We start from the raw sequence: 25,151 nt of genomic DNA on the forward strand, positions 1-25,151 counted from the left end.
AGTCTATCAGCTCATCCATTGGTATTTTCAATAGGCCCTCCCTTGTGACACACTCCCGGGGACTACAGGGGCCTAGACCCTTTATCTGGTATGTAGTGTACATGGATGAAGAAGAAGAAACCTGTCTACTCAGTCTCGGACACTTTTCTTAAGCTTTTGCCAAGAGGCACTTTATCGGTCTACACAATGCGGACCCCCCTGTCCTATGAGTATTTTCTTCTCCGTACTACTCTCGCAATTTTCTAGTCTCCAATCAAACAGCAGCAATACGCGAAGGAGGCCCCTTCTGATCAGTCGCTGCGTAGTTAGTGGGTGATTGGCTTTCGACTGAGTCGGCGGTGCCGTCGTTATCGTCGATTATAGGCGCGCTTTGAGGCTTACGCACACGCTTTTCCCTAGTCAAACGGTCAGCATTCATTGTTCAGTAGTACGCTCAATGTCAAAAAGCCATACCCGTGAGACCCCAACAATACCCTAACGATCTGTGTCGTGATGACCAGGAGCACAACCATGACGGCGGAGTAGACGTAGCCCTTTGGAAACCTCGGTGCCTCGACGGTCGGATACACGAACAGTGGAATCCACGCATTCGTCGAGGTGGCGATGGCCGTCATCAGGATCAGTGTCAGGGCCCGCTCCTCGATGTTGTGCTTCAAGATGATGTTGGCCCAGCCGTAAAGCACCGACGACACCGCCACGGCCGAGTACGTGGTGCTGAAGGCATACCACTTGGCCGCCTCGGGCACGTCCCACACCGCCAAGATGACGAGGCCCGAGAAATTGACCGCCGACGCCACGGTGATGGCGGTCGGGCGGCCGATCCAGAGATCCGCGCTGAAGTTGATGAACAGCACGAAGAATATCCCGAGCCCGGGGCTGATCGCGGCCAGGTTGTTCATCTCGGCGGTGGTGTACCTCCCCAGGCTCTTGATCCAGAGGAGGAAGGCGGCGCTGTTCGCGCTCGTGTTGAAGAAGAAGATGTCCCAGATGATCAGCAGGTAGAACCTCCAGTTGGTGAAGATGCGCTTGAGCAGGCCCAGCGAAAACGGCGTGCTCTTGACGGAGGCGCCCGCCTTCTCGAGGCGCGAGCGGGCGAGCTCCAGCTCCGACTCCTTCATCAGCAGCCTGTTCGGCTTTGCCGGGGTCCCGGGCCAGACGAAGTAGCCGATAAAGGCAAGCGGGAGCGTGATGATGGCGTTGATGATGAAGAGCCAGCGCCAGCCGGCCAGGCCGTGCGTCCCGTCAAGGTAGGTCACCGCCGCCGCCTGGAGAAGCGACGCCGTGAGGGTGCCGAGGGTGAGACCAATGTAGAAAATCCCGCCTCGACGGCCGATCTCGTCGCTTCGGTACCATGAGCCAAGCACGAAATGTACGCCGGGGAAGTAGGACGCCTTGGCGGCTGTTAGTATCACTTGCGACCGGAACTTAGGGGTAGACTCACCTCGAAAATAGCAACCATGAACCGGTAGGCCATGATTTCCGCATAGCTTTGCGCTCGGTACTGGAGAAGAGTGAAGATGCCCCAGCCAAGATCTAATGTCGGGACGAGAACGTGCATGGGGACTCTCGGAAACAGGTAGATGAAGGGAAGAAGGCCGACTACATTTCCGACAACGAAGATTGTCTGAAATTGAACCAACTCATTCCCATGAAAACCGAGCTCATCTGCCATTCCCGAAACGTAGGCATTGTCTTTAATGCGTTAGCACTGGCTAAGTCATAAATCCATTCCTCGACGACTTACTGATGTTGATTTGATCAATATACTTGACCCAGTAGATAATGCTATGTGGTTGTTAGCTCCGCTTGAAGAACCAAAAACCACATGTTAACAGTAACTGTTACTCACAAAGCGTAGGGTACGATGAGAAAATCGAGCTTCAGAATCAGCTTTCTTTCTTCTGGGCCATCGGTAGGCGCAAACCAATGGTACCACCGGCGAACTGTCTGGGTTGACATGACAGGCAAGCGTATCAGGTGGTCTACGGCTATTCAAACAAAGCTACCTGCTAGATGCAAATCTTTCTGGCAGCACTAGCAGATTCCTTTTAGAGGCGCCGCGAACGAAGTCGTCACCGCCGTATCGGAGCACATCACCGGCCAGCGGGGATCGGAACCCCCACAGCCACCTCCGGCAGTGGCCTAGGCCCCGGTCGAGATGTCGGCAACAGCAAAAACGTGGAAATATTGCCGATGTCTTATCTCGCATCTCATTCGAAACTTTCTGACTGGCCGGCACTTCTCCATCGTGACGTGCGTCGGCTATACCACCAGGGGTGTTCATGATGATGCCATTCCTCGCGTCATTGCGCCAGCGGGTGCCGGCAGCCGGCTTTAAGCCGCAGACAACAGCCCCAAGGACTTTCTTAAGTCCGCTCATGCAGATATAAAGAACGATTTGAACTCACCTGCGTAGTTCCATGACCTACTTGGTCAGACATGGCCAATTAAGTTTTAGTTGCAACTCGAGTTATACGAGCCAAAGTGCTCTTACCTTCGAAACATCTGCCCCTTCAAGCCTCTGGCTTTCCACACAAGAAACAAGGCATAGGTGCATTCCAGTTTAACAGTAATATACGACGATATGGTCCATAATTGGCCCCAGGCCTCTTAGTTATTATTTACACTGAATTTATATATATAGCAAAAGCTGTTTTTACATGAAAGTTGGCAGCCCATATTGTTGGACTTTGCGTGGATGAAGTATGTGGACACCTTTCCCCCGAGTTGCATCGGGTTCTAGCTGAACAAGTTCCTTGCGGCTCATCAACTTAGACGCACTGAGAGTACCAGTCGTTGACAAACTCGCACTTGCCCTCGGCACACGTGGTACCGCCGGTGTGGCCCTGGCCACCGCACTGGCCGTAGAGAGCGACCGAGCCGGAGCCGGAGGTGCTGGCAGCCTTGGTCGCTTGGGGGGCGGCAGACGCGGCGGCAGTAGTGGTGACGGGGGTATCGGCAACCTCGGCGGCCTTGTCAGTGGAGTCCGTGGTGGTGGTGCCAGAGGAAGAGGAAGTGGTGAGCTTGCCGGCGCCGGCATTGCTGGGAACGGTGGTCTGGATTTTGCTGGCGGCCTCGGCGCTGGCAATCGAAAGGCCTGCAAAGTCGTTGAAGAAGGACGTGTCGCTGTAATCGAAGTCGCCGGTCGCCTTCTCGAGGATGTTGACCTCGCAGGCTCTGCCGAGAGCGGTCTTGCACTTCGCATTGGTGGTGGCGTCGGGGGAGGTGAACAGCTTGCCCTTGTAGTCGGAGACCATCTGGTTGACGTTGCTGAAAACGTTGCCCTCGAAGATGCCACGGGCGGTTGCCTCGCCACCCTCAATGGCGTGTCCCTTGATGTCGCTCCACACGTTGTTGACTGCGTGCAGGAGAGTGGCGCCGCTGAGGGCAGGGCCGCGTCCGGAGGTCTTGTAGATGTAGTTGTTCTTCATGGTGATCTGGTCATCCTTGCCGACCATCTCAAACGTCCAGTAGTGGTATCCGTCGCAGCCGGTAGAGTAGGTCGAGTCGCCGTTGATGAAGTTGTTGGACAGAGTGATGCGTTTGCTGGGCGTGAAGCCAAAGACGTAATGCTGGCGGCCCGGGCGAGTGGTCTTGAGGTTGTTAGGTCAGCATTGGCACGGCAGTGTTTATGTGAAAATGGGCTTCTTACAGTGACATGATCAACCCAGACTTGGTCGGCACCAGCGAAACTGATGGCGTCACCTCCCCAAACATACTTGTGGTTCAGGTCCGTGACTTCAATGTTCTGGATTATGACATTGCTGCCCTGCATTCTCAAACCCTTGCCCTTGATGACACCCTTGCTACCGACACCGAGAATGGTCTTGTTGGAGCCGACGTCAATGGGCGTTCGGGCGGCCTTGTACCAGGTGCCCTTCTCCGCGGGGCTGCTACCGCAGTCGTCCTGGATAATTCTTTGGCAAGCATTGCCGGTGCCCCAGCTGGCGCAAGCAGTACCAGATTCCGTGCCCTCGGACTCGGTGAAGTCGTACTCCTGAGACAGGAGAATCACGCGGGGCTCGTCGTCGGTGAGGTAGGTGGTCAGCTCGTCGATGTCCTTGGGCGTGACAGCTGCTGCGCTACCGCCACCAGTGACCCCGGCAGCAAACCCCTCCGCCTTCCCCGTCACGGTCTGGGCCGCTGCCAGATTGGCGACCGATGCCAAGACTGCCAAGAGGGCTGTAGCCGACTTCATTGTGAATGGCTTTAGAAACGAATGGAAGGAATGTGTAAATTGAAGGAGCCTGTGGGAAACGAATATCTCCGTTGAGTCAGAAAAAAAAAACACAAAAAAGAATGAATGAGGGTCGAATCACAAAACTCAACAAACAAACCGGAAAAGATCCAAGTCAAATATGAACGAGCGACGATGGAAAAAGAGTGCAAGTGAGCAAATCCAACCTCGCTGCGGCTGTGGAAAAGTCTCCAACGGTAGCCGTTGTCCTAAATAGGTTCCGTACTCTATCTGGAACAGACTAAGGCTGTGACTTAATTTACAACTCACAGGGATTATAAAGATTAGTGCGGTTCGTCACAAACTCCACCACATCCAACTACGCTAGGCATTGCACAATACTTATCCTCCTACTCCTTTGGAGAGAGCTCGAAGTGCCTCATCATCTTAGTAAAGAGAAGTCGAAGTCTATATACTCAGGAGGTCGAGAGGCTTGCGATAGGGTGGGGGAGATACTGCTCCGTGGGGTTTCCAGCACGAACATGTAACCCTTGGTCATGTGGGAATGACAGACACAGCGGAAACGAACTGCACTTCGTTTTTGAACACATTTGATTGGTAAGAGCTCGCTGCCCGCGGAACCGGCGTGCACCTGCTCCCCGCCTCGGAAAGGCACCGAAAGCCTGCTTAAAGGGAAAATAGTGGCACCTCGGACTAATCCATGTGTCCATCAAACATGATCAACAATGCTGCTGAAATACAAACTCCCTTCTTGTTCAGGGGTAAAGGAGTTTGTTACTTATCGGGAATACATTTCGTGATGGTCAGCGCAATTCTTTCCTATTCAGTTTTCGATGACGAACAGATCTCCCTGCAATTCTGGTTATACTTACCCAAGCGAGAGATCTGTGCCTACAGGTGGGGAAACATGGGGCGGACTTAGGCGAATATTTCTAGTTTGTGATGCTCTGGTTTAAGATTTTATGCTGTCTTAATATGCTCTGAGTTTGACCCTTAGAAGAGACTTCCCGCTGTCTCTGATAGGGTTCTGAACTATGAGTAAACTTTCTCCATGATCATCCAGCCCCCTACATTCTACTGCCGGGTCGGAACGCCCTTTCGACCAAACTTTACCGATCACTGTTCTGCAAGTTTACTTTCGTAGAAATTATTGAGTGTAATTATTTAACTTTGCCGGGATATGTAAAGTGTTATGGCCAATATAATAAGTCTTGGTAGTCTTGTGATGCTGCCAGCTGCATTTGAAATTTCTGTCTGTGCCTGGTTTTCCTTATGACTTAGGCCACCAACTAACCGACTCCTGAGGACGTGCAGGGACTCCGAGTTATGCGAGCCTTACGGAAACTTCCTGGTCACAATTGACCCCACAGGTCAGACCACGTATTCGATATTTTATCGACTGTCTAGGAGAACATGCGAGCATGGGGATAGTAACTCGCACCATCTAGGGCGTCACATACGTGAGGTTCCAAGACTTGGGAAACCTCCGCGGCGACTCGGTCAGGTTGAATTTCCAGGGATCTTTGATCGTCAGCCCGCCTCTTCGCGCCGCATCATCCTCTGGAGGCGCAATGGCGCGCCACTCCCGTTCATTCGTGGCAAAAAGGTTGATGAGCACGCATCCTGTTCCCGAGTTCAACACCCAACCCCCGCCCAAGTAAACATTTTCGTCCGGTTCATAATCCAGCCCTTCGCAGTCCTGCATAACCAACCCCAGCGCCTGGATACAACCAATGTACCCTTCCTGGGTCTGAGGCCCCAGTTCCATGCTCTCCTTGTTGCCGCAGCCGGACTGGTCTTCTGCCCATCCCATGACTGACCACACCCAGTAGTCCCCGTTGAAAAAGTAGGAACGCTTCGGCTCGTTGTCATCGGGCTCAAGAATGTATCCCGCCGAGCAAAAGGTGTTTACCGAGTCGAAGCACGCATCCTCGCTGAACCGTGCCCGCCCGGGGATGTCGTATTCACTGAAGCACAGCGCTAGGACATCATTCAGATGTGTAGCCGTAGGGTAAGGAAAGTCGATCGTTGTTGTCGTAGTTGGTGGTGTCACTGACGTCGAGGTTGTAGTCGGCTCACTGTTATTTCCATCGAAGTTCCAATCCCCGCGCGAGCTGAGATATGAAATGGCTTCCTGGGCGGAGCTGATCTTTTGGGTTAGGGGCGGCACCGTGCTGGTCCGGTCATGAGGAATATTGTTGCCCACAGCCGGCGCCGGTGTCACGTTCTCCGGGAACGCGGTGGTGCTTATGCAACCTCTAACATCGCTACAGCTCGATGTGCACGTCCGCGTGGGAGACACGGTGCACAGCTCGCGACATGATTCGTACGTCGTCGTCGAACACTCAGGATCCGGCTCATTTCCAGGGTTCGGACCCGGAGTGGGCCAAGTTCCGGGGGGCGGGCTATTCGGGTCAATAGAGTCATGGAAGTCTGAAATATCAACTATTAGTACTAAGTCCCTGAGGGTGCTTAAGCTCGACTCACCAGGCGGATTGTCCCCCCATGGGCAAAAAAGTAAACAAGGACGGTCGCAGAAGAAACGACATTGGGTACCGCAGCCCGATCTGCAAGTTGGACGCGGGGGTCCACGTGTATGGACGATAGGGCCCAATCCGTCATCATCATCGTCATCATCATCATCATCGTCATCGTCGTCGTCGTCGTCGTCGTCGTCGTCGTCGTCGTCATCATCCTCTTCGTTTTCAGGCCATGGCCACGGGGGAGGTGTGATGGTACGGGTGTTAGGGGGAATGGTCACTCCGGTAGGATCGGTCGACTTGGGCTCGTTGGTGATGACAAATGTGGGGACTTCAACGCTGGAGGTGACCCAAAAGGTCGTTTCTGTTTCGTTTCCTTCGATGATTACGTTACGAACAGGGACCGTAGTCAGGGTGACGGGCGGCGGTTGCAGGGTGGTGGTTTGCGTTATGCTCACGTACACGGTAGTGGTGACAGTAGTGTAACCTTGCTCAAACTCGGTACTTTGAAACCAGCCGACCTCGAGCGATGTGACGTACTCCGGAAATGTGATTGTTGTGGGTTGATCCAATGTGATCGGTGGAAGGACATACGTGCATGGGGGGTAGCACTGGACCGTTGCAGTCTCACCCTCTTCAACATCCCAAATCTCGGGGTCTATGTAGACTACATCAGAGCCGGAGGAAGAAGGGTCATCATCGGAGCCAATATTTTCACCGCCGAGAGCCAGGGCCAGCCAAGCAGCGACAGAGCTCGTGTACCCGTTGCGCGTGGTGTCATTGAACCAAATTGGCGTGAGGGATCCTCTCGGCGACACAATTTCGTGGTTGCCTTTGGTGAAAATGTTGTACAGCCACGTGTTTCCGGCGTAATTGGTCTCGATCAAGGCCTTCTGGCAGTCCTCGTTGGGCGCGCAGCCGAGCTCGTACTTCTCAAAGAAGGAATAGAAACCAAGCGCGTAAAGGTAGACGTCGGTCGAGTTGATGATTCTCATAGCCCAAGCCTTGCGGCAAAGATCATCGGCGCACTCTTCGAAATTGGGATCTGCGGGCCATTCGCCAATCGTATATGGCTCCGTAGCATCCGGGTTAGACTGGTAATACGGAGTCTCGGTCTGCACGTGTCCCATGAAGATGTTGCGAGCGTTTAGCAGCTGCCACTGATAGAGCTGGGCATGCTCACTCCCGCAACCCCAGAACCACGTTGGACCCTGGGACTCGATGAGAACCCCGCGCCCCGCATATACAGAGATCTCCACGGCAGTATTGACAGGGATGCCGCCGGGCCCAACATAAGCATCAGCATTAGCCGGGTCATCTAGATCGTGGTCGGCAACCCATACCCAGACGTTATCGAAGAAGCCTGAGGACCCGTCGGTGAGGTGGAGCAGCATGCTCGCCGACATGCAATCTCTGACGATAGAACCAGCTTGTGAGGGACAGTCATCGAGCAGAAGGCCGCTGCCAGCATTACCACCGACGCGGAAATGGCTGTCCCACATTGCGGCTGACCCCTGACTGGACTCGTGGATATTCCATTCCATGAGGATGCAGCCAGCTGTGGCCCCCTTAACAGTGAAGAGCATGTCGGATATCTCGACGCTGCCAGAGTCGCCGGACTCGCCGACTCTGATCATCACCTGCGGGTCAGATTCATCTTCGAAATACGAGCCCTCGCCCATGATGGTACTCCAACCAGAACCGGTGATAATCGAACCCACCGGTATTTCAACGGTGCCTCGGACCATGTAAACACCAGCAGGGAAGAAGATGATTGATCCAACATTGGACCGAAGCAGGCTATTGATGGCAGACGTCTGATCGCCTGTGCCGTCATTGCGGACGCCGAGATTGGTGGCAACGAGGGGCGCAGTGCCTGGGTACTGAGGCTTCGACTTGTAGTAATACTTGCCAGAGCCGTCAATCAGGGAGGTCGGCTTGTTTGGAATCGCGGTCTGAAACCCGGACCGCATGCCCGAGACACCGTTAGGCAGAGTCTGGAATCCAGACACCCAAGAGGGGAAATAGAGAGGCCCCGAGGAACCAGCCAGCAGAGTCTCCCCGCCGGACACGAGCACGACCGACTCGGAGTTCTCAACGAGCAGGTTGTCGAGCACGATGGCGGGCTGTTGACCAGCCTCGCGCCCAACAGTGATAGCGTAGGGCACGCCATTGAAGTGGGAGTCGATAACACTGATAGACCCGGTACCCTGTGGTGGGCTTGTCGACTCGGAAAAAGCCGTGCAGTCGATGGCAATGTACGCGGCCTGGACATAGATATTTTTCCAAACGAAGCCCCAGTTCCACTCTTGCTTGATAGCCGTTAGGCACAACTCGAAGCGTAGGTTTGTCGCCGTGAACTGTTGGCTGCCTGCCAAGAATCCAATGTTGCCTCCAAAGAAGGTCAGGTCGTCGACAGAGCCACCACTACCGTTTTCCATAAAGATGCCAATGCCGGTGGCAGCTCCAGCGGCGTCAGATAGTGCCATTTCAAAATGGCAGTTGGATATACTTGTAGCCTGTCCAACCTGCCAATGGATGCCGGCTGGGACGTACTCCTGGTCGTTCTGGTAATTGGTGCGGTTCATACCCTTCATATCAAAGATGAAGTTGCGTATCTGGCGGAAGAAGTTGGACTGGTTGACATACCACTGGTCTCCATTACCGCCGGGAATATAGAAATTGGCATCAAAGAGCGCGATACCAGTGAAGTCGGGCGCGCCTCTTATGACAGGTCGCTCCCAGGGGTTGCCGACGAATTGGGTGTAGTAGTACTGGAGGATAGGGCTTGAAATAAGGTAGGTTCCGGCAGGGAAGTAGACCACAGCCATAAGGGTTGTTGTGGAGCCGCAGTCACCGTCGCAACGAACGTCGTCCTGGTTATCAAGGCTGAATGACGACACCGCACGGTTAATGGCTGCCGTGTCGTCCGTTTGACCATCGCCTACGGCGCCGAAGTCCTTGACGTTGCGGAAGAACTGGTAGCCATCTGGTGCAAAAGGAGACTGGCCCAGGGGCCCTAATTCTGAAAGCCAGTAACCGTCAGCAGCGGAGGCGGCGACACGAGAATCTCTCCTCGTTTCGCGATCGCCTCTGTACGGGCCCGTCATGTTGTGCTTGTCGGGCGCGACACCACGTTCGTTGTTTGCGTGTCCCTTGGCATAATCTGGAGGCGGCTACATCAAAACTCACTACGTGTTAGCCTTTCAATTGGATGCCAAAGGCAAAGAGTGGGCGTTGATTTCAACTGACTTGAGGGGAGCCCGGTGGTAATGGAGGCGAGGTACCAACTGGGCCATTTGGCATAGTCAGTGTCCTAAAGGAATCGATAGTCATGGACCGCGACTGTGCCGCGACGGCCGAAGCCATCACTACAAGTACTTTAACGGAGCGCATCAACATCATTGCCACGTTTGACGTGTTGAGTCTCTCTCATCAGCAAGGGAAGTCGAGCAACGACGATATAAAAGGAGAACACCCGCCGGTGCATTGGCCAGGCTCCTTGAGCTTTCCTAAAAGTGACATGGGCGAAGAACCTCCACCCTTTGATATCTCCTTGTATACCCGAGTTCGATAGGAAATTGGTAGAGGGAACCAGGAGAGGATGTGACGGATCCCATGCCCGGGTGAGTGGGTCACCGGCCTGTGCCGCATCGGCACATGGTTTAATAATTACCTACCGCCTGGGTCGATAATCCCGTGAGGCACAAAATGCTACCCTATGGCATGGGTTGAAGCCATTCGGTCCGTAGGATTTCTACCCATCTAGCAATAGTGGTAACGCCCAGCCTCGAAAATGCCTCCGGCACACGTTTTTGTCGATGTAGACTGCCTGCCATTGGTGAATTTCCAGGGGGTTGTTAGTAGTTCTTGGCTTGCCATCACGAAATTGCGCACGTAGAGGCTGTGCCTCCCGGATTCCAGTGAACCTAATGCAAAAACCCCTTGTCTATCCCCTTTCTATTGATTGTTGAATGAAACCTTTGTCCCATGGCGATAAGTCCACGATTTCAATGCTTCATCGGCGTGCCCACGGTCTCTACTCACCGGGCCCCTTCTCGTTTGCTCGACCCTCTTATACTCTCATTTCACTAAACAGGCTTTGCCATTGTGACCGAGCTACCTTGGCAGGGTGAATGGCAGCAATAAGTACACGAATACTAGAAAGTTTCAAGCCTTGAGACAGTTGTTCACCATGGCAATCATCTTCATATTTCTATTGTGTATCTGCATCGGTCTTAACGATAACATCGTGATTGCGCAAGCGCTGGCGCCCGAGACTCTCTTCCGAATCGACTTCTCCACCGACAATGGCGGCGGCTGCAGTACTGTAGGGCGGGCTCGAATCCAAACAATGCTGAATGAAGCCTTGGACCTGGCGAGGATCGGAGTGCAGCTGGTAGACCATTATGACAGCGAAGCGGAATCAAACCGGCTCCTCGACATCTTTGTGCGCGGCAACACACAGGCCCATCGAAGTTCATTCAAGGGTAGGTAGGAATCTCGGTCATTCTCGAATGAGTTTTCTAATACAAAGCTTCGAACGATGTAGGGAACTATGAGCTTGTTCGCGACTTCTTGGCCAGCAACCAGAACATACCCCCGGGTGGCCAGCCATATCTCTTCTGCAGCGACACCTGGTTGGAACGGAACACAATGAAATCCGAGGCCAAGGATACCGAGGGGAACTCCTTCCCCAAGGGAGATCTATCGGGCCTACCGGCATTGATCGAAGACGTGCCAGACTACCTCGAGGTGCGGAGGCAGAGCGCCGGTAAAACTCCGGTCAGCTACCCCCAGCCATATGCGATTCTCTCTTTGATATACAGATATTAAAATCCGCAATGGAGAGGACTTGCTGACAAGAATACTTGAAATAATGTAGTATTGGAGCCCAAAACATAACCAATATTTGTTCGACTACTCGTACGGCCCGGGAAGGGGATATTGTTATAACACGAACCACAAGGGAGTGACTTCTCATCTTATATTGCCGGCATCGATCACTCTATGTCCCGTGATATTTCAAACCTCTGTCGCCTTGGGCAGCATCGCCATGAATCCGCTGGCAAGCCAGCTGATCCCGGCTCAACCGCAGAACATCCCCAACAACGCCCAGCGACTCTCCCAGATCCTGCCCGACTCGACAACGCTTTTCCACGAGCTCTTCCATCTCATCATGGGAAACCAGAGAAGCTACCCGAACCGGCCGGGTGGGGAGCTGTATGAAGTCGTGGATATGGGCGGCCTGACGCCGGATCAGGCGTTGGCCAACCCGGAGACGTACGCTGCTGTGGCAGTGGCGTACTGGCACACGCGCAACGTCGCGCCCGTGGGAGGCAACCGAGTAGAGTTCTACGGGTTCTTCGCAACGCGTGACTGAGGTATGGTATTTTGTGAAGGAACGAAGTAAACGAAGTTAATCGTCAGCAGTGGTAGATGGAGAGGGTTGCGAAAATACTCGGACTAAGACACTGCTGTGGCTTTGAATGCAAGAAGTAACTGGGTATGAGCATGTACAACTTGAGATCTTACACCTCTGGTCCCACTTGGTTCATCTGTATTTAGGCTTCTTCTTTTTGCATTACTCTTATTTGTGCTTTCTTGCTCCATTATCCCCAATTTCAACATGACTACTCGCTGTCGACATATCCGTAGTAATCAGCACAAAACTCTCTCCACAGTTGCGCAGTATCTGGGTTATCCCGTTCCCTCTGAGGATCGCTTCGCTGCAGGATTTCCTCTAACCACACTGCGAGATTATCATGACCAAGTGCCCGTGCTTCAGCGGCGGCAGTCCGGCCGTGGGCGTTTTGCTTAAGCAGGAACATGAGATGGGGAATACGCATGCCATCGTCGTCCTCCTCGCTCCACGGCAGATCTTCCGCCGCTGGCGGTTGCGAGGATCTCTGCCAGGCGTCGTCTACAACAGTGAGATGGTCGCCGTGAAAAATCCGGAATGCGGCCGTGACGATATCCTGCTCGCCGGTCTGCACTGCAGAATGGAGTATCGTGTTGCCTGCGCGATTCTGATGACAATACAAAATGTCGAAGAGCTTCTTGAACTTCATCATGTTGTCGGCCCTGAAACATCTCCGAAGGGTGTCCATCGCATCAATTCGCCGCGCCGCGACGGCCGTGTGTATGAGTGAGTTGCCCGTGTCAGGTTCTATCGCCATGAAGAGCACAGCGAGCGCGTTCGATTCGCACGAGCGACCCACATTAATCAGGCCGATCTCGATTTCATTGCTTGACCCTGTCCTGACCACTTCATGGAGCGTAGCGATGCGCTTTGGATCCGGTGCCCGCTCGGCAGGGCGGTATCGGAAATCCAAAGGAATCCGAGGGAAGTCGTTGGGCGCGAGCGGCAGCCCCGGCAGGGTCATTGCCACTGATGAGAGGACGTAAGTTTCGGAAATAAGCCAACCAAAATGCACGCCAAGTCTAAAAGTTGGGAGTCTGACAGCCGCGCCGCTAGAGCTGGGATATAGCTCTGGGGTGATGAAGTAGGATGGTGCTCTGAATTAGGTATCTCGGTCGTCTTATCTGTGACAGGAATTGGAAGAAATGCTAGGCGCCGATATCGATCCAAGGGGCGGGGCCAATGTGCCTATACCTGCATTATATTGATTCTTGTGTTCAACTGCCAAGACAAGAGGGGTCATATGACATGTACATGATGGCAGGGAAGTTATCAGGCAGCAATCCTACAAAAATATAGATAATGGGATTTCAAGTATGAGCCCTGATTGTAGAAATCCCATTTCTTAGCCTTCCTGTTCGGTGCATAGCCTCTATTGTGCCTGTGCTGTGCCGCCTCGGCATTGATATTAGCTCCCCATTAGCGTTGTCTAGTGCCGGGCTGGTATTATGTAGCAACGACGGCGCATATCATCCGTGATGCTGGGATGGTGCTTGAGTTAGGCAGGCGTGTCTTGGGGTATCAAAAATAGGATGCGTGGTCACTCGAAACTGGCAACCTAAGCCCCAAGACTCGCATCCTCCGTGTGCTGTAATTTCCTGGTCCAAGTGCCACCATTTTCAAATCCAATGCGAGCAAAGTCGACTATTCAAAAGCAATCAAGCACGAATTCCTAGATATATTTGACTAACGCCTGGTTCTTCCTGTCTTTTTGTATTTTTCAACCAGGTCTTGCGCCAACTCCATTTCTCATTTCCTGAATACACGTCCCAGAGCCCTCTTAATTGGAATTTCGAACTCTTTCACTCCAGTCCCCTCTGGTTGGACTTTCCGTTTGATAGTCATGGTTGATATCCGGTAACAGGCATAGGGCCAAGCGCGTACTCTAAATGGGGTTTGAACTAATTGTCTATTTCTCCTAGTTCATCTTGGGATGCGACTGGTGATACCCGAATATCGTCCAAATCCGAAGCTAAAAATTTCCGTTCTAACGTAATCATTGTCATATCGGGCTCACATTTCCCTTGTTAGTTCTTACCCATCATTCTATAAGGTAGCCGTCGATGGTGACAGTTTCATCGAATTTAGGATAGAAACATTGTGTTTCCTGGCTTCAAGTGGCTTCATCTACTGGGCTTGACGAGTGTAGTTCGATCAAGTAGATAACGTGTACAATGTGCACACATGAGATAGAAATTGTAGTATAAGCGGCAGTAATAGGCCATGCAAACCTGCCGGCCGTGCATGAATAAATGATTTATCAGGGCCAAGTAACATTAGGTCTTCCGCCAGGTAGCATCATGTGGAATGCCCAGCCCTGCATTTCGTGGACCTCGCTAGCAACTTTTTGTAGCCACATAGTAGGTACAATCGGGAGCCAAAATTCGCATATCTCACTTCTCAAGATTTCTAGCCCAACAGCCCATGATTGCCGGCCGCCATCTCTGTCGCCTGTAGTGAGTTGGGCGTGAGCCAGGGACAGATGTATTATCGCCGCAGTGAACCCGTTTCCTGACCCGAGAGTGTACATGCGCTGAACCTCTCGTAGCGCAAATGCCCACCGTAGCACAGCCTCGCCATGATCCGGTCCAGAGTGAGCTATTCGAGCTGCAGCGAGAAGCGCACGCATTTGTAGTTGCTGATCATAGAGGTTGTCCAGTCTTAAGGGTACGACATCTTCCAGTTCTTTGAGCGCCGACTCCGCAACGCCTAACCTCCCAAGCCCGATATTTGCCTCTACCGAAGCTAGTAATAGCTTTCTGCACTCACGGCGTGAGCGTTCGGACTTTTCCATGCTGTTGAGCTCTGTTTGGAGCATTTCCATGGCCCTTGGATACTCTTTCATTTCGCAGTATATATCGGCAAGTCTGCTAACTAAGACGCGGCGTGTACTGCCTCGTAATGGTTGGGTTGTATCAAGGGATAGAATTTGTTCTAAGGAGGCCCTGGCTGCATCGAAGTCCCCGATAGATTGAAAGAATCGTGCTGCCGTACTCTGGAGCCTGAAGGTCACTTCAATGTCTAGAGCTGCCAGTGGCTGCTTGGCTTCCCACTTGTACATAAAGGATGGCACGTCGTTGTCGTAACACTTGATTTTGTTCTCAATCTGAGAAATGTGAAGGCGGCCCTGCAGTGCATGGTCTCTGCGAGTAACTGGAGGCGGGCCTCGCCACACGAATTCGCGTATATGCGCCTCCGATTTGGCAAACTCTCCATCAACGCGATATAGAGTGCTGCGAAAGAGCACAACAGTTGCGTGAAGATAGTACGGCATTGACTTCCGCAGGAGACTTCTGGCCAGGCTGACAGCAGCGTGACGCATGGCAACTGAATCCCTCTCCGCAAAAAAGAGGACGGTCTCCAAAACTTGGGTTCTGAATAAGCCTTGCATTTTACAAGTTTTGGTGAGCCTCTCTAGTATTGGCCAAATAAAATTCTTGAGTGACGGGGACCTATCAATTGCATGTAAGTAGTGATACACATATTCTGAAGAGTGAATTAAGCCATACCAGCCTATGTTGCCCTCGTAGCATGGCGGGCAACCAAAGCATATTAGCTTCAAAGCCGTGGCTGCAAGTTCATTTGTTGTTCGAGGTAGCAGTACGTTAGAAAGGAGTAACGTAAACTCGGGACTTAGAGACCAAGCAATGGTGTCGTCGTCTAGGACACGTGTGATGACATACGGGCTTGCTGCAGCCCGAGAAACTTCTGTATCATCAGATAAGAAGTTGACAAGTTCAATGGGGAGACAGAATTTGGCAGCACTGGTACTCTCGATTTCTCCTTCGGCGTTCCATCGCCGCTGCGGGGAGCGAACACATTTCAGAAGTATTTCAGGAATGTCAGAACCACCCAGTGCATGAAGCAGAAGCAACAGCTGGTCTGGGGCTGGAATCAAATCAGCGTAATCAACAAAAAGATTCAAATATGAGGATGATAATGAAGGATCTAGAAACATGCATTAGAACTCTACAGTGGCAACTTTTGCATCTGGGGCTACCAACCGCGTAGTTGTGTTAAAATCAAATGTTGCACAAAGCCTGTATAGTCTTCGAGTGATGGAGCGAGAGAAAGCAAATGGTTAAATACTTCCTCGTCATCTATGTTTAGATATCTCTCGTAACTGTGCGTCGTAAGCAAATTTTGCAAATTCTCAATTGTGTATTAGGCCATGTCTCCTTACGTTGATGGCGGGATGTCCAGTGGAAGCCAAAGGATCGATCCGAGTCCACCTAATTTTCTGGCGATCTGGATATACTTCCTCCCCGAATTTCGAACCTCCACAAAGTTTTGGTTTTTGTGAAAAATGTGAGCGATTTGGGGAGGTACTAAAACTTGTGCATCCAACTTCGACCTGAGGAATATTACCACGCAGGCAAGTCGTCGACGCAGCTCTGTATTGATACGGTTTTCGGAGACTGCCCAGAATCCCTCGACATTTTCCTTGAATTGTTCGTATATCTCATTGGTAATTCCAATATCAATAGAATCCACGAATATAGCTTTGTTTGTTCGCTGGTTACGTGGTGTGACTTGATACTTCACGTCACGAGAGAGTGACTTGGACTGGGCAAGGAGGCGGCGCAGATCCTCCAGGTGGTCGTTCAGAGCAGGGATCAAATCCCTGGCTCGGCCCTCATCATATTGATTGGCCAGGAGCTGAATAGAGCTGCAAAGGCATGTGGTATCCATTGCGCGAGAGCGTACGCAATGAGACATGTGCGAGAGAGGAATGGGTTCCTACCGGTAGTTAGCAGATTTTGAACTCCACTCTTCATTCTCGGCTGCACTCGGAGCTGCGAACACCCGACCCGTTCTGGCTCACCCATGGCATCGATCCACTTAGTTGCTCGTTAAATACCAGATCCCTGGGGGGGTTTCCATGATTCAGTAGTGACTACGGATAGTCTAACCCTTTATCAGATCTGATGGAACACTACGAGTAAAACCGGGGTCATTGCTCAGAACTGCTAGGTTGGAAACATAATTATAATAATGGGCCGGGTATGACGGGGATTCTGCTTTTTGGCTTTTAAGAAAGGTGTTGGCGAGTTTTGGTTTCATTTTATTTTCTCCGTATGTGAACCCTACAACACGTTCCCTCATTATAGCCACGGGGGCTCTTTAATACACAGCAGATTGTTTTGCCATCAGCCATGAGCTGCTCATTGTCCAACAACCCTGATAGGGTCAGCTCGACATCGGAGCCATCTGAGGAAACGCCTCTTCTGCGTGAGAATGAAGCTCTCCCAGATCCAACTGAGTCTCCAGTCATCTCTTGGGCGTCGATACCTAGGAAAGGGCAGCTGGCTGTCATTGTCCTTGCCCGCTTGGCGGAACCTTTGAGCGAACGTTCTTTAACGTCGTACCTCTTTTACCAATTACGGTGGTTCAATCCGGACCTCGATCCTTCCGAAATCCCCAAGCAGGCCGGTTACCTCACTGCCGTATTTGCAGCCGCACAATGCCTCACATCTATGTGGTGGGGTCATGCTGCGGACAACCCTCGCCTGGGCCGCAAGCGCGTCTTGGTGATCGGCCTTACCGGCACGGCCATGTCTGCACTGGGAATGGCATTCTCAACCTCCCTAACAGCTGCGTTCTTCTTCCGGTTCTGTGCTGGTGCTCTTAACGGCAATATCGGCGTGCTCAGGACTATGGTCTCTGAGATCATTGTCGATAAACGGTGAGTTAAATGATCAATCTAGAAGAAGACTCGCGGAGAAATACTCATATGATCAAAGTTACCAATCTCGAGCATTTCTTCTCCTACCTATGTGCTTCAACGTCGGCGTCATCATCGGACCCCTCCTGAGTGGTTTTCTTGCGGATCCTGTCCATACACTACCAAGTATATTCGGGCCAGGCACACTGCTAGGCGGCGCTGATGGCGTTCAATGGCTGAAGAATTTTCCATACGCCCTCCCAAACTTGCTTTGTTCTACTATGTTGATCACTGCAGCTTTTGGCATCATCTTAGGTCTCGACGAGACTCACCCGCAACTGCGGCATCAAAATGATCCTGGACGCAGGCTCGGCAAGAAGATGATGCGCACGATCCTGCGACGCCGTTCACACGACTACGGCGGCTACGATCCAGTATATAACGATGTTCCACAAACCTCGACTGATCAGCTTCAGTCCGAAGAGGTTGGTGCAAAACCGGCGGAACCTAAAGACAAGACGCGAGCCCCATTGCGTGCCATCTTGACTAGGGCCGTGTGCCTTAACATGCTGCAGCGCTTTTTGCAATCATTGCATGTTTCGGCGTTCAATTCCATCTTTTTTAGCCTTTTACCGACCCCTAGAGCGGAGAACAGCAACTTTCACCTTCCATTCCGCTTCACTGGCGGTCTTGGGCTCTCTAGCGACAAGATGGGACTAGCCAACACAACAATCGGGATGATTGGAATACCTCTACAGCTGCTGCTTTACCCAAGACTGATTGGTAGTCTCGGTGTCAGGAACTCGTATCGCGTCTTTTTGCCACTCAGCATCGTCGCATACTTTTCTCTGCCATATCTTGTTCTGCTTCCCAACGATGCTGTCCTGATCTGGACGTGCTTATCTGCTGTGTTGACAATGCATGTCTTGTCCCGGACGTTTGTTAACCCGGCGACCATGATGCTTGTCAATGACTGTGCACCGAGTCCGAATCTGCTTGGGACGGTGCATGGTTTAGCATCCAGCATTTCAAGCGCGGGTCGTATCATGGGACCGACAGTGGGAGGTGTAATGCTCGGCTGGGGCCTCACCCACGACTTTGTTGGGCTGCCGCTCTGGCTGTTGGGTATCTTGGCAGTGATTAACTGGGTTGTCCTCTGGTGGATTGACGATGTAAAAATGTCTTGATAGGGGTTTTGGCTTTACGGCAAATGGATAACTACGTGTTGAAAAGTTTGAAGAATCAAACCGTACCTATAGAGCCAAGGCTGTTTTAATATCGAGCAATATAGACAACACACCACGAATGCAGTTAGTTGTCTGATTTTGGACATTATCTAGCCATAGAGAGCTAGAATCCAGTTGTGTGATTTAAATGTTTGTTTGAATCCCGCTGCTAGCTGCCGAACAAACCGTGGCATACTGTTTGTGTAACCAGATTGATGCTGCAGTACCATTTGCAGGTGCAGGTTAGGCTCCGTAATCGGGAGTCTGATCTACGTTCGCCCTTTGATACTGGAAGCTGACGTTGACTTCTCTCTCACTGTGAGAAGTCTTTGGTGGCTCGTATCCTTGTCTTCTGGGGTCATTACAGGGATCTTTCTCTCACTGTGAAAGAAACAGAAATCCGTCAACCCTGTTGCAGTGGAGGTACCCAGTTATATCACGCTACCCTGGTAGTGTTGTCCAAGTTCGGACCCACACCTGTCTTGCGGAATCGGCTAAGGTAGTCTAGGGCTCCAAAGTCGAATTTTTTCTTTAGGTTGGGTAATCTTATCAATCAAACCACATGATCATCTTATCAATCTGACCAGGTCTCATGCTCATCTCCCGTTTTGCGTCGGCTGCATCACGTCGCTTTTGGAATGCACATGCACACCGCAACGACGATGCAGGCCATCAACCTTCCAAGCCCGAAGCAACGCAGCAACGAGAAGGCTTTGAAAATATACGCTGCTTTTGTTTTTATTCTTCTGATACTCATTTCTGCAGCTTATTGGCTTCGTAAAGTATGCAACCATGTCCCACGTTCAAAAACATCTCAAAAACCACGAGGTTCCAGTCGCTGGGCCCGTCTTCATGTCTTCCGGTACGTGCAAAGCCCCGGTAACTCTACAGGCTGAAAATATACTAATAGTTTACAGAAAGCTAGAAAGTCGTGCAGACTGGGAGTGGTTTGGGTATCCTTCCTTAGGGCTCATCATATTATTTGGTGTCTACATTCTCGGCAACATCATTCTCTCATCAAACATTCTTGCCAGCTATCAAATGAACCATTGGGCGTCTAGATTTGGATGGTAAGTGTTTATTGTACGTCATGATTTACATCCTGGCTTACATACCGTAGGATGAGTGCGGCGAATATGGCGCTTTGCGTCTTCTTTGGACTGAGGAATACGCCGCTTGCTACTTTGGCAACCGCTTCTCACATCCAGCTCAATATAATTCACCGTATGGTGGGATATACGGCTGTGTTCTTATTACTTCTCCATGCCATCTTCTATACGATCCATTTCGGTCGTCAGGGCCGTTGGTATATTTTCGTAGAAGAAGCTAACTTGGAGGGTATGGGCGCTGGCGTTGCTATGATTGTCTTGCTCATGGGCATTTCAAGACATCGCGGCTACGAGATGTTCTATATTAGCCATGTCGTTGGTTTTATAGCGGCTGTCATATTGACAGCGCTGCACAGGCCAAACTGGGCCAAGAAGCTTCCCCAGACGATGATATTCACTGCTGGGATGTGGATACTGGATCGTATTATTCGAGCAACGAGGACGACTCACAACTTCATCAACAACCACGCTACCTTCTACCCTCTTCCAGACGGAGGAACGCGGCTATTGTTAAAGAAGCCAAGCGCCAAGGTAGCTTTGCCAGGGTCTCATTGCTATGTATGGATTCCTCGGATTCATCTTTATGAGAGTCATCCATTCACAATCGTCAGCAATGGACCTTCTGGTTTGGAGCTCGTGATGAAGTCACGCCAGGGCTTCACCAAGTCTGTGGGCAGCTATGCAGCCCGCCATCCTGGCCGTACTGCTTGGGCATCGGTAGAAGGGCCATATGGATCGATTCCTGACACAGAAAACTATGACAAGCTGATTTTCATTGCTGGAGGAAGCGGAGCGGCATTCACATTTGGTCTCATGAACCGCATCCTGAACTACTCTGATATACCTGCACACCAGTCTATTGAGTTTGTCTGGGCTGTTAAACGTATAGGTGAGTCCCAGTACATTCCAAGCTGTTTGATTTGACTTTTTAACCATGTAGCAGAGCATTTAAGTTGGTTCTATGGACACCTGCACAACGTTTCGAAGGTTGGATCAGCCGTAAACGTTACGGTCTACGTCACCAGTGACGAAACAATGGCAACTCCTATTGAATCTGAGATTCAAAAAGGAATAGAAAGTGGACTGCTTTCGCAGAGAGGCGGCTTCAATTATGGGACCACATCAGAGACAGCTAGCACGGAGAGACTGCTGACTGGAACTGCCTCTGATGCCGTTGAGCGAACTTTCAACTTGAACTTCACGAGAATGGATGTAAATGTGGTAATAGGGGAGACCATGGGGGCAGTTGAAAGCTGCCAACGAGTTCTCATGGTGGCCTGCGGGCCAGAATCGCTCATGGATGCTGTGAAAGATTCAGCTGACATCTGGCGGCATAAGCGTAGCCTCGGAATAGACGTCCACTACGAGGACTTCTAAAGTTGATATTTTTTTAATTAAATAAAGCCTAGACAACAAGCTGCAAAGGCAACTACATATTCTTCTCAAAGTTGGACGTCTACAAAGCCCTTGAAAACTGTTTGGTGGGCTTTAAACCCGGAGCCATCATGGACCCAATGTCCATGTGGTGACATCCATTTTCGGATATCCACACTTGGACAAGGATCCCCTAGCTCACAGTATGTGGGCTATGGTCTGGTCCAGTATCCACTGCAGCTGGAGACGCCTGTGTGGATACCAGGATGCGTGTGTGCGGGGCACCACGCTGCCGACCATGGGCTTGGCGGATTTATCTGATCGATCAGCAAGATTGATATACCCCGTCGGTGCGACGTCTTCTCGGTTCAGTGTCCCCTTCTCCAAGTTTCTTCTCCTTTACACTTCCTGTATGATCGGCTGCGTTTATTACCTGTCGTCATGGCTTCCAGAAACTCTGTTGATCAGCCTTTGCCCGCTGCCGACGGCAGTGACATCGTCATACCGACACACAACGAGGTTGATGAGAAGCGGACTGCTGATGTTACCAGTCAACCTTCTGAAGATTCCGAAGAGCTTAAAGACTTTCCATTGAAGTGGAAACTCACAGCTCTCGTATGCGGTGTCGCTCTCTCTTGGGGCTCATCCTTCTCCGAAAACACCCTTGGTCCTCTCAAGAGTACCCTGATAAAGCAGCTCGATATCAACAATTCCCAGGTGAGCATCGTCAAATGCTTCATTTCATTTCCAAAATTGGAGACAAAGACTGATCGCTCATAGTACGGAGCCATCTCCTCGGCCACATCACTCGTGAATACAATCCTTCCAATCTTGGGTGGATATGGGCTGGACCATTATGGCGTCGAGTGGTAAGTTTCTTCCGACATATACCTCTGATCCTGTAATGCAGGGAGTTATAATGTTTTCATTTTATTACGGCTTGCTGATACATTTACCATGAATAGGGGCTCAATGGCTTGCTCAATTGCCATCTTCATCGGCGCAGTAGTATCAGCTGCAGGATCAAACAATGATTCTTTCACTCTCGTGGTGACTGGTCGAGTCATAATGGGCTTTGGCAGTACTGTCATCGAGACGTGTACATCAAAGGTTTGTCCTATTATTAAGAATGTCGTTATCGCGGTACATAACTGACAGCTATGGTGAAGATCTTAGCACATTGGTTCCAGCATAGGGGGCTTGGCCTGGTATACGGCCTGGACTTGTCGATTGGTACACCTCTGCCCATGACCCATCCTTGAATACTTAACATGAAAGTGCTGACGCCTTTCTCTGCGCTTTAGGAAAGCTCATTGTTCTCATCGCTAAGGCCACTGCTGTTCCGATGCGAGATGCTACGTCATTCTGGGGCTGGGCTCTATGGATTCCCGCCATTGTTTGCTTCGCAAACCTACTGCAGAACATCTTCTACGTCTGGTGGGCCAGGAGCCGGCCAACGTGGACACATATGCCCACAGGCCAGCAAGTAGCCAGGGGAGCAAAGCGACGCGAGCGGCTACAAGGTGGAAACAATGAAGTTGCCACTGTAAATACAAGCGCAAGTGTGCGTCGGTTCAGTGCCCTCCCCGACTGGAGCGCTCTTATGCGTGTGCCACGCTTCTTCTGGTTGGTTGCGTGTACCCAGATCCTGCAGGCTGGCGTGGTCGGCGGGTTCAATGGTCTCAACGCGGACATCATCACCCAGACACGGGGGTCGACCGATCAGCTCGCCGGCTACACATCAGCTGTGCAACAAGTCATTCCCGTCGTTTGTGCACCTTTGATTGGCACCTTTTTCGACTTCTACGGCCATCGAATGGTCTTTGTGAGCCTCACGTCGACCATTTGGATCCTGGTGTACTGCCTCATTGGATTTACCAAGACTAACGCCCTGGGGACGATGGTCATTGCTTCCGTAGCATCAACCATGAACGCCCTGCCTTTCTTGGCATCCATTCCCCTTATTGTACCGGACCAACTCGAACTTGGCCTTGTATTTGGAATCTGGAAGGTATTCAACAACAGTGGAAGCGTCATAGTCGACATGATTGCCGGCAGGCTGCAAGACATCACCCCCGGAGGCACATATGAGCGCGTCATTGCGTTCTTCGTGGCTGTGAAGGGCCTGGAGTTCTGCCTTGGCCTCTTTTATGGAATTCTCGACAGAAAGTAGGTCAATGTCCGCCACGTTGTGATTAGATGCTTGTTTTACTAACGGAAATTTTCCTAGATACCTCTCAGGCATTCTCAGCATCGGTAATAAGAAGCGTATGGAAATGGAGCAGGAAGGAAAGCTTGGAGAGCCTGTTGGGCGGCGACCTTCCAAGGTATTTACCACGGTAGGAATCGCCTTGGTTTGCTCCATGATTGTTATTGCTTGGGTTTTGTTCATCAAGTACTCGATTTGAGATGCATACCAAGCCGGGTGTATACCCATGGGCATTAAGCTCAAGTTATTAATCAAGTTTGTCTAACAAACACGTTTTGGTGATTTTATTCTGTGACAGACACGTCCGAATTTGTTGCTGTTTTCTACTTGTGAAAAGCCTTCCTATGATCCCAAGACTCCCGATATCTTTACTTCAGAGAACCTCTTCTATACTTCTGTGACAATTGTAATTTGTTTAGAAGTCATCGAAGGGCTGTAACATACTGATTTGCTTAAATTTCAGTGCCACGCAATATTTCTACAGTGCTCCGTACTGTGGTCATTAGTGAACTTCCAGAACCGAGAACCTAGTCCTGTTAGCAAGCCACTGTCTTTCTATGTCACAATTGTCACTGGGACTGTTTGATAACCAAATTAGTAATATTCAGAGCACTGTGACCTAATTGAAAAGACCTGCATGGCCTGAAACATTATACGCCCGGGAAATATTAACAGCATGATTCTGTTTCTAGCTTCCTCCATGGTATAAAGAGATGGGTTGGAATCCATGAGGTGGCAGACATGGACCTCGTCCGTTCCCAAGAAAGTCTAGGTTTCGTACGCTTTTCGTGATATTTAACTGCGTCCCTCGCCGAAGCAAATTTGTTAAAATACTAGACTCCAACACCTTTACATAATCCTCGACTATCTTCGTTACGCCAAGTATTTGAAGTATGACCTGGCTCATCAAGAAAACAGAGGCGCCGATTCAAAACATCACTTGTTGAGTAATAGCTGAACTAACAGAGATATGGCCTGGTCTATACCTCCTAGGGTTCGCCTAAACAAATTTGACACAGCAGGGATGGAGAGAACTCACAAAAGTGACAATGTCAATGTTTCCATAGACACTGATCTACCGCTAATGGCACTCGCCAACGAGAGAAACTGTCTCTTCAAAGACGAAAAGTGATGTATCTTATATTGTACTGGAGATTCTGGACTTAACTTGAATTACAGATTCCTTGACTTGTTTAGTGACCTCACGTGAAATGAGCATTGGTGTTGATGAAAAAATGATCAAGCTTAACAGCGCATATACGGCCATCTCTTATGCATCATCAAGAGGCAACCAACTCAACAGAGTCACGGTTGAAAACCGGCGGCAGTTTTGCGTGGGCGTTCGATGAGACGTCTAGGAGATCAAATCCAAGGGCTAAAATGCACTGGGTTAGTTTTAGCATTGGTGTTGACACTGCCTTGCTGAGAATTGATTAGTGCAATATTAGCCATTAACATTGTATAAGGC

General features: G+C 50.9%; 8 protein-coding genes across 8 annotated transcripts; 4 read left to right on the forward strand and 4 right to left on the reverse strand.

Moving 5' to 3' along the window:
* Window positions 1–253: 253 nt before the first annotated feature.
* Window positions 254–1,959, reverse strand: EsH8_VIII_000085 (major facilitator superfamily domain-containing protein; the record flags this gene model as incomplete). Its single annotated transcript, XM_083269127.1, has 5 exons — window positions 254–395; window positions 454–1,391; window positions 1,442–1,692; window positions 1,745–1,785; window positions 1,850–1,959. 5 exons carry the CDS (start codon window positions 1,957–1,959, stop codon window positions 254–256), a joined length of 1,482 nt encoding a protein of 493 aa, XP_083128895.1.
* Window positions 1,960–2,771: 812 nt separating this feature from the next.
* EsH8_VIII_000086 (polysaccharide lyase family 1 protein) lies at window positions 2,772–4,198 on the reverse strand (the record flags this gene model as incomplete). Its single annotated transcript, XM_083269128.1, has 2 exons — window positions 2,772–3,593; window positions 3,653–4,198. 2 exons carry the CDS (start codon window positions 4,196–4,198, stop codon window positions 2,772–2,774), a joined length of 1,368 nt encoding a protein of 455 aa, XP_083128896.1.
* Window positions 4,199–5,642: 1,444 nt separating this feature from the next.
* EsH8_VIII_000087 (glycoside hydrolase family 55 protein) lies at window positions 5,643–9,788 on the reverse strand (the record flags this gene model as incomplete). Its single annotated transcript, XM_083269129.1, has 2 exons — window positions 5,643–6,631; window positions 6,791–9,788. 2 exons carry the CDS (start codon window positions 9,786–9,788, stop codon window positions 5,643–5,645), a joined length of 3,987 nt encoding a protein of 1,328 aa, XP_083128897.1.
* A 1,085-nt stretch (window positions 9,789–10,873) lies between these two features.
* On the forward strand, window positions 10,874–12,061 carry EsH8_VIII_000088 (uncharacterized protein; the record flags this gene model as incomplete). The annotated part of the gene is made up of 3 exons (XM_083269130.1): window positions 10,874–11,168; window positions 11,231–11,463; window positions 11,564–12,061. 3 exons carry the CDS (start codon window positions 10,874–10,876, stop codon window positions 12,059–12,061), a joined length of 1,026 nt encoding a protein of 341 aa, XP_083128898.1.
* Window positions 12,062–12,311: 250 nt separating this feature from the next.
* Window positions 12,312–13,064, reverse strand: EsH8_VIII_000089 (uncharacterized protein; the record flags this gene model as incomplete). Its single annotated transcript, XM_083269131.1, has 1 exon — window positions 12,312–13,064. The coding sequence occupies one exon, from the start codon at window positions 13,062–13,064 to the stop codon at window positions 12,312–12,314; it is 753 nt and encodes a 250-aa protein (XP_083128899.1).
* Window positions 13,065–17,256: 4,192 nt separating this feature from the next.
* EsH8_VIII_000090 (uncharacterized protein) lies at window positions 17,257–17,790 on the forward strand (the record flags this gene model as incomplete). Its single annotated transcript, XM_083269132.1, has 1 exon — window positions 17,257–17,790. One exon carries the CDS (start codon window positions 17,257–17,259, stop codon window positions 17,788–17,790), a length of 534 nt encoding a protein of 177 aa, XP_083128900.1.
* Window positions 17,791–19,783: 1,993 nt separating this feature from the next.
* Window positions 19,784–21,477, forward strand: EsH8_VIII_000091 (ferric reductase family protein; the record flags this gene model as incomplete). Its single annotated transcript, XM_083269133.1, has 4 exons — window positions 19,784–19,853; window positions 19,929–20,061; window positions 20,112–20,989; window positions 21,044–21,477. The coding sequence occupies 4 exons, from the start codon at window positions 19,784–19,786 to the stop codon at window positions 21,475–21,477; spliced, it is 1,515 nt and encodes a 504-aa protein (XP_083128901.1).
* A 438-nt stretch (window positions 21,478–21,915) lies between these two features.
* EsH8_VIII_000092 (uncharacterized protein) lies at window positions 21,916–23,647 on the forward strand (the record flags this gene model as incomplete). Its single annotated transcript, XM_083269134.1, has 4 exons — window positions 21,916–22,191; window positions 22,255–22,343; window positions 22,670–22,707; window positions 22,779–23,647. 4 exons carry the CDS (start codon window positions 21,916–21,918, stop codon window positions 23,645–23,647), a joined length of 1,272 nt encoding a protein of 423 aa, XP_083128902.1.
* Window positions 23,648–25,151: the final 1,504 nt, after the last annotated feature.

Source organism: Colletotrichum jinshuiense, chromosome 8 (assembly GCF_051148585.1).
Source record: "Colletotrichum jinshuiense chromosome 8, complete sequence".
NCBI lineage: Eukaryota > Fungi > Ascomycota > Sordariomycetes > Glomerellales > Glomerellaceae > Colletotrichum > Colletotrichum jinshuiense.